The sequence below is a fragment of the Mitosporidium daphniae genome, assembly GCF_000760515.2.
Source record: "Mitosporidium daphniae strain UGP3 chromosome Unknown contig-166, whole genome shotgun sequence".
Classification (NCBI taxonomy): Eukaryota; Fungi; Microsporidia; genus Mitosporidium; species Mitosporidium daphniae.
In genome coordinates this window covers 1-8,148 of record NW_013546660.1, presented here as the reverse complement: position 1 = coordinate 8,148, position 8,148 = coordinate 1, and the positions used below count along the sequence as shown (strand labels likewise).

Here is an 8,148-nt window from a genome sequence, read left to right as displayed (position 1 = left end):
AACCCTTCTTTATTGACACGAACTCTAACATGTATCTAAATGCTTCAATGACAGGGGAAAGGAAATCTATAAGCGAAATAAAACAGAATTGTGCTTTTTGTAGATAAACTTGGGTAATATTAGGCAAGAGAGGAGATCCACATGTAGTTGTGGCACGAATAGCGATTAGAAGCCGTTTGATACGTGTGCTCATATCTATAAAGAAGGGTTGTAAAGTACTTAAATACGGGTTCTTGACTAAAGTGTCAAAAAGATAGTCCATAAAGTTTTGTAAAGTGCATAAAACAGGCGAAATTATGTAAGAAGCCAAGGGAAGCCCAAAGGTATCCCTTAAGAGGCCAAAAAACGAAGTATAAGTTGTCAAAAGAAAAGGATAATTTATCAGGAAACCTTTCACAAAAAGCTCTTCTATAAATGTAATTATCTGGTAGAAATAAGACGAAAATATATTCGGCATCGGAAACTTAATGATATGGTTAACAGGGAAAGGCAACCGGTCTAAAATTACAGGAATCTCAGGAGAATAGTTCCATCCGTAAAAGTAGACATATTTAAGCGAAGGAAAAATAGACGTGTTGTTCAAAGATTTAGTCATCACAGCGTCAAGCATGTCACAGAAAGGCGCATTATTGAATCCAGGACGCAGTAGAGTGGAAACACCGAAAATACTTGTATAAAACCTACAGAAACACTCCATATGGATAAACACGAGGAAGAAATACCAGACTGTTGGCCAAAAACGGGTCAATACAAACACATAAAGCTGCTTAAGAAGATGCTTTAGGATGCGTAAGATGCTCACACGAGATAGCGTGCATGTAAAGATGGAATGTTTAATTGAGCATATGGTCTTATATGATGGCATAATGGATGGAATGCATGAAGTAAATAGGGAGAAGCCGTTGAAAAAATCAACCAAGGTTTTATGGATACAAAAGATGTTCTTTGTAAAGGCCAAAATGCCAATCACATTGCGATCTGCATCCTTTTTTTCAGATGAAACGTCTGTATTATCAACAGGGCGCTCCATCTGTAGCCCTTTATGTTTTTTGTTGGTGAGAATGTTGGCGACGCCAGGAATGTGTTGAGATTGGACCTTTCTTAGATCTAAGTCTGGATTTGATGTCCGATTTTGAGTTTTTAAGGCAGTATTGCTATCACAAAAGCAGCCATTGATACTAGCCACTGCCAACTCGAGAAACAGAAGTTGTTTTTGGAGCTTACTCATAAAAAATTTAAAGGCCAATCAAAAGCGTAGTTTAATCCTAATCGGTATCACACACAATTTTAATTAATGTCAAATTATTTAATATCATGCGCTGAGTTTGTTAACCCAAAGCTTTACAAACACATTGAGGTACTGCCAATTAATAAAACAAATTTATTAAATACAATGCGGCCCCAATTCAATCAACCAAACCAAGACAACCCAAACACCAATACAATCACAACAGCCCTGTTTCTTTGAGCGCCCTACTGAGAATTGCTTCCTTAATGGCGGCAAACACGGTTTCTATTTGCCGGGTATCTGTGGCACAGGTAAAATGCGTATATATTGGCAAGCCAGAATGGTTTAAAGCAAGAAACTTTGTCTGGATAAAGGTGGCTGCATGCTCAAAGTCATTTGGAGGCCCGTCATAATCTTCAAAGTAGCTTGAAAGAGGAGAAACTGCAAGCTTGTTCTTGAATAAATCAATCTTATTCAAAAATAAAATGATAATCGTGTTTTTGAACCACTGGGAGTTGACAATGCTCTCAAATAGCAAGAGGGAGTCTAAAAATCTGGATTGAGAGGGATCTTCTAGCAACACCTGGTCATATTCCGAAAGCGACACGCAAAACAGGATCGCTGTTACGGATTCAAAACAGTGGATCCACTTTTTCCTTTCCGAGATTTGGCCCCCAACATCGATCATACATACAGAGGGGGAGTAGTGGCCAGATCTGATTCTAAAGCGTGTTTCTGAAATGCCTGTTGTCTTGATTCGTGCGCGGAGCACATCTTGAATGGTGGGGATATATCCCGGCATCGCTATCCGTTCAACATTATCCAGAAAGTAAGGGGCTTGGCATAGGATATAGCTCGAATGCGCAAGCTTGTCAAAATGCTTTCGCAACCCAGTCGTCCGCCAAAGCAACTTTATTGCATCGGCCATCGGCCGATCAATGAGATCCCAGTTTCTTCCATTTGCTGCTGAGAGGACAGAGGCCGATGATGGAGGGGGAGTGCCTCCATTGCTACCTATTCCAATTCGGTCGCAAGCGGAGGTCTGCGCGCGCAGTATGAGGGCGACTGCATTTTGAAAAGCAATCTTTTCCTCCATCGAATATTTACGTCGATGAAAAAAAGGCGACACATCCAGCCGATCAAGGTCACAAATGTCAATAGACAAGCTGGAAAGAGAGGCCAAAAGCTGTTGGATGGATTCCAGAAGATTGCGATGAATATCCCTCCTAAAGGCCAGTAGCTCTGTCTTGTGATATCCGTTATTATGAATCACCTTCATTTGCTTCATAATTGTGGACTTTCCAGACTCGCCGGTTCCGAGAAGAAGAAGTTTTATTTCCATTTCAGATATGATCCGATCTGCCTGCAGCTTCCTGTCGATCTTAGCGGACAACATCTTGGCTTCTTTTGAGTTGTATTCAGCGATCGATTTCCAGGGTGGCGAGGCTGTTTTTTTTGGCATCATTATGGGCTTCTGCGTACACGCATGATGATGCATGTCACTCTCCCCTTTACGATTATGGCAAACCTTACCAAAAAAAATATTAAAGAGCTTCTCAAAACACATCAATCAAATGCAACTATTAGACGGCCCAATCGCTATGGCTGCTTTCGGTGTAAAACAGAACAGGGCTCCAAATCGAGACTAAAGCCTTTGGCGTTTTAAACTGATATTTATTTTTTGTAGCCAATAGAATTTAGACGTGCAAAAAGCAATATTCTAATTTGACTTAGCAGATGGCTATACAAGCCAATGAGACATGCCAGGCAATCTAAAATAAATTTCTTTAATTAATTGCTTTTATTGTCCAAAAAGCCTTTTTTACGCTCAAATAAATAATGGTAAAAGCGATGTCTAAAATGGGCAATCTCCGGAGGGATTGCCAGAACCAGACAAAGCAGTCTTCTGATTTCCGAATCTACCTCTGTGCCCTGATCTCCGTTCAGGCGGATGTGAAGATCCTTGGCTGTCTTCCTAACGTCTTGGATTGTAGGACATTTGATAAGAAAATCATCAGTTAACGCTTGAATGATTTCTTTCTTTACAGGGACGTTCATGGCTGATAGTAAATCTAAAATAATAAGCGAGTTTTCCTCGTTTGTCGGGAAAGGTCTTCCACATGTCCTCTTTTCAAAGTCTCTTATAAACTGGCTCCAAATAGGCAAGAGCGATTGTAATTCTTCAAGAATCTCCAGATCGGAAAGAAATCGCTTGTGGTATACTTTGATATTGCTGCTGTCTCCGTGCTTCCCTTTTTGCAAATCTTTTCGCTTGAGGCCATTATAGCCGTGCAGCCATTTCTTGCTAATCTCAAAAACCTCGTTCATCCTCAGAAGAAGGAGATGGGAGCAAAGAAGAACGGCCACCGAGTGAAAGTGCAGCGTTTCAATTGAAATCAGCTCTCTAAAGTCAGCATAGAAGCGAGACATGGGTGCATGGAGCCCCGTTCGGATCATGAATACTTTAGTAAAGCAGGAAAAAAGTAGATCCCAAAGCAACGGAGGCGGGCTTTCTGGTCCTCCATTAGTAGAAAGCCTCTGTACGCTCTTTGCAGGCAATCCCAGCGCAAGCAAAATGTCTTTCTCGGCTACATTGTGTCTAGTCCGCCTCGTTGGTCCGAATGAAGGACCATTGCCAGTTGGATGGTGGTGGTGATGATCGTTGCCGGTCAGGACTACACTTTGCCATTCCTCACTTCCATAGTAATTTAAAAGCTCAGCAGCATCAAAATCGCCAATAAAGTTCAGATGTTTCTGAAACTGTGTGATGTACAAATTTTTTCCGCCTCCACCTCCAAGCCATTGTGTTTTTAGCTCCGGGTCGACCGATCTTAAAAGATTCAAAAGCTTTATAAAGGGTAGTTTGATGCCCACCATGGAGCGTGGAACGGCTTGATATAGCAGAGCTCGTATAAGCGATTGTCGATGAATGGGACTGTCACAAAGCAACTCTAGGGTTCGACTAGCATCAAGAAGATGGATCAGGGAAATTGGCGATTCGCCAAGCATAAGATCATGGTACCGATGTGTATTGGATACCCCTAATTGGTGATTATCAAATTTATGAGGCTCCTCCGTTTTAGGAGGACTGGATTTCTGTTGCAAAAACTCTGAATTTTCAAGTAGCGCGAGAGCCTGGACCAAATGGTCAAAAATGACCGGATTTGGAAGGGGATCAATTTTAAACTTGTCACAAAATTCACAAAATACCTTCACAGCGCCAATACGAACATAGGGAGCAACGCTTCGCAGGTTTTCAAGCGGAGCGCTGGCAATGGTATCCGGCAACAGATGCTGTCCAAGCTCGAGTAGGAAGTCTTTCATTCCCTTCACGTCCTCTACATGTAAAAGAGCGTTGATTGTAAGCCGGGTCAGCCGTGAACAGAATCTCTCATCAGGAGGAATCCGAATAGGAGCACTGGGTTTCTTGTAGAGCAAATAGTAGTCGCCTAAAAGAGCAAGACCATACCAGTTATGAAAATACTCGCCCGCAAGCTCGATGATACGTCGAAACTTTCCGCTGCTTTGCAACTGCGAAAGATTCTGAAGAGCCACTGTTTTCGAAAGGACTGTGGACGACTCGCGAAGAGCTTTTTCGCTTTCAATTAATAACCTACTCAAACCCTCCGCATGGGAAGAATGTGGCGGGGTAACTAAAAGGGCTTGCTTCAAGACAACTTCCATCACTTGTGGAGTCAACAAGATGGATGGAATGAATTCCATGGCAGGAATCAATATTGAGGTCACAGCCTGGGCATTATAGGTTGCTCTTTTTAGGAGAAAAGATAAAATCGTATTGTCTATTTCGGCTAGTGAGATCGTGGCGAGAAAATTCCTCACTCGGGCAATGTGATTTTTCATAAAAGAGCTGCAAACTCCAGCTGAAATGTAATGTGTCCGAATATTTTCGGCTAGCTTTTCGGAACCTTTACACAAAAAGGGCAAATAAACGCTTCCCAAAACAGATTGTTTATCATTCAAAACGAGCACGCGAAGAATCTTCAATTTTTCTTCAATCGAGACCTCGCTAAATGGCCTCATCCTATCGTAAATATCCAAGGCGAAGCACGCAACTGCTGAAATTGATATGAAGCAGGACAAAGAATCGATGACCTTGCTACATGTCCCTATGGAGTTCATCTTTGATGCGTCTGAATAAAGTTGTAAGATGTTAAATAAGCGGACATAATTCGATTCATGCGTCTTTTGTAAATTGAGGGACTGGAATGCCGTATATGACGGATTTAAACTATTTTTTCTAGCTGATGAATAGATCCTCCGGGAAGCCCCGCCAGACACAGCTGAAATGGCCGTAAAAAGAGTCCAAGACTGGAGTAACGTGTGGTGGACTCCTATTAAATTCATTAAACAATTAATTTTTTATTGAAACGTTAAATATTGAAAAGCTGGTGCGCATGTATGGCACACACAGGCATCCTCAAAATGGTGGCTAGGCAGCAGGATTCCTTGAAATGAAGTTTACATTAATTATTAAAGCTATAGTTCCAGCTGCCACAAAAAGCACGGAATATATGCAGCTGAAAACAATGGCTTTTAGCAATCCAAAGATGGAGATGAGAGAAGAAGACGTCTCTCCGTATTGTATAAGCGAATTAGCATATGCAGTAGTACCAATGAAAAAGAGAAGAGGAACGATAATCAAAAAGGGAACAGTGGCAATATTTCCAGCTATCCTGGCAGTTAATGAATCTCCAACACCATTGCTTATGTCTGAGATCAGGCTCACGATGGCGGAAGGTCTATAGAGGCCGAGTTGCTTGGATATAAAGTAAGCGCTTGCTGAGATTCCGATGCCACTCATAATCGAAATTACAAGGTAGGATGAAAGGCGTGACAGTCCAAAGTTCCACCACAAGGCAAAGTAAAGAATTCCAATAGTACCAAGAGTCAACGACACCTGTGGCACCATCAAGGCCCCAGAGAGTTGTCTAAAAACCGCGGATGAAATAAAAGGGATGATACCCAAGATACCATGACTGCGCAACATTCTAGCATGTCTTAGCGCTCTTACCTTGTGAATTTTGTACGCAAAAAAGGATATAATAGCTACTGCTGTAATAGAACTACCTATAACGATCACATTCCTCACAAGGGGTTTTCTATCATCTGGTATCAGCGCTGGAAGGGGAAGCGAGTCTCTAATCGTATTTGAGACATTAAAAAAAGAAGATGTTCCGTTAGCCGCAAGTCCTACCACGTAAGATGTAGCATTTGACAGCGAAGATAGCGGTTTCATTTCTTGTAAGTCTCCGGTCTGAACAGCTGACTTTGTAGTCGTTGAGGCCAATGTTGAAGGGGATGAATCGATCGGGACATAAATATATAGGATAACCGCAATCACAGCAAAAGCAGCAAGCGAAATTACAGAAGCAAAGATGCGTTTAGATTTAGGTGTCATTTCAGTTAACAAACTTGAGAAAGCTAAAATTTAGACCATTTAATGAAGTATATTTACTAATAGGTGCGAATATTTTACATTGATTTTGATTGGACTAGGAGTCATTTTATGATGTTTCCTGAACCGATAATCCAATGGTATCGAACGGTGTACCCTGAATGTTCTGATCCTATTGCTTTGCTTATTAATGCCGTTTTATTTCGGCCACCTGCTCTTACGACAATCAGAGTAGATCTGAGCAAATACGTCTCGCTCAACTCAGCATTGGATGAAGTGCGTTCTGAGTTAAAATCCTTACATCAAAGCCTTGTCGATATGACAGATATTGGGGTTTCAGGCTTTATTTCCAAATTTGATGCATGGATTGATGCAGAGAAATTTCCAGAAGTGATTTTTATCTGCACCCGAACACCAGCTGCAGAGGTTCAATGTGATCTCCCAAATGTGATTGTCGATAAGCATACAGGTCAGGCTGTATGTAGGGGAGCTAATGTTTATGCCCCCGGAATTATTACGGCCGATAGTTTTTGCCGCTATAATTCACAAAGGAACCTGGTAAATGTGTTTGTAGAGAAAACATCTCATTTTTTAGTTGGAGAGCGGGTTCGTTCGCTGGAAAACTTGGTTTTCCTTGGCCTCGGTATCCCAGCTACTCCATCAAGAGAGGCTATTATGAAGCTAAAATTGGAAAAGACAAGAAATGGCGTTCCGGCTGTCCAAATGCTGACAGCTTTATTTCCCATAACATCTCGGTCTTCTCACTTTTATCTTCAGAATCTTCCTTCCATAGTTACCTCAAGAGTCCTCTTTAATGCATGCAAGCGACGGGATGGAAGGGTTTTAGATGCTTGTTCTGGCTACGGGGGTAAAACCAAACACCTATCTGAGTTATTCCCGAAAGCTCAAATAGTAGCTGTTGAGCATTCCCGTCCAAAAGTAGAGGCGTGCGAAAATCTACTTCAATCCTCAAATTGCACGAACATCACGGTTATCAAGGGAGATGTGGTCAAGTTATCTCAGGATCCGTTTGATGCAATTCTATTAGACCCTCCGTGTTCTGGAATTGGGCAGCGACCTATTTTTTCCTCCGAATCAATTGAAAATTCGTCTGCCCCATGGAGAGGCGAAAACTTTTCCTCATATCAGAAGCGTCTTTTGAAAAGTGTCTGTGACATGTTAATCGTTGGATCTCCACTTGTTTATTCTACATGCACGCTTTCTCCCGCTGAAAATGAAGAGGTCGTGTCCTGGGCACTTTCCAATCTACCGCTTTGTCTGGAAGAAATTTGCGTTCCACTTCAAGTAAGAAGAGGTATTCCAGAGCCTTACACTTCACTCTCTTTTGAGTATGCACAAAAGTGTGTTAGATTTGTCCCTGAAATTGATTATGACCCTAGTGAAAAGCACATGCTAATGATGGATTCTATTGCCTTCTTCATTGCATGTTTTATCAAAAGGGAGCCGTTGTAATCATTAATAATCTGCATCTAGAATAAACAAG

General features: G+C 41.7%; 4 protein-coding genes across 4 annotated transcripts; 1 reads left to right on the top strand and 3 right to left on the bottom strand.

Moving 5' to 3' along the window:
* Window positions 1-1,445: 1,445 nt before the first annotated feature.
* Window positions 1,446-2,693, bottom strand: DI09_166p40 (uncharacterized protein; the record flags this gene model as incomplete). The annotated part of the gene is made up of 1 exon (XM_013383488.1): window positions 1,446-2,693. One exon carries the CDS (start codon window positions 2,691-2,693, stop codon window positions 1,446-1,448), a length of 1,248 nt encoding a protein of 415 aa, XP_013238942.1.
* Window positions 2,694-3,019: 326 nt separating this feature from the next.
* DI09_166p30 (uncharacterized protein) lies at window positions 3,020-5,368 on the bottom strand (the record flags this gene model as incomplete). Its single annotated transcript, XM_013383487.1, has 1 exon — window positions 3,020-5,368. The coding sequence occupies one exon, from the start codon at window positions 5,366-5,368 to the stop codon at window positions 3,020-3,022; it is 2,349 nt and encodes a 782-aa protein (XP_013238941.1).
* A 310-nt stretch (window positions 5,369-5,678) lies between these two features.
* DI09_166p20 (uncharacterized protein) lies at window positions 5,679-6,647 on the bottom strand (the record flags this gene model as incomplete). The annotated part of the gene is made up of 1 exon (XM_013383486.1): window positions 5,679-6,647. One exon carries the CDS (start codon window positions 6,645-6,647, stop codon window positions 5,679-5,681), a length of 969 nt encoding a protein of 322 aa, XP_013238940.1.
* Window positions 6,648-6,758: 111 nt separating this feature from the next.
* Window positions 6,759-8,117, top strand: DI09_166p10 (uncharacterized protein; the record flags this gene model as incomplete). Its single annotated transcript, XM_013383485.1, has 1 exon — window positions 6,759-8,117. The coding sequence occupies one exon, from the start codon at window positions 6,759-6,761 to the stop codon at window positions 8,115-8,117; it is 1,359 nt and encodes a 452-aa protein (XP_013238939.1).
* Between the last annotated feature and the right edge of the window lie 31 nt (window positions 8,118-8,148).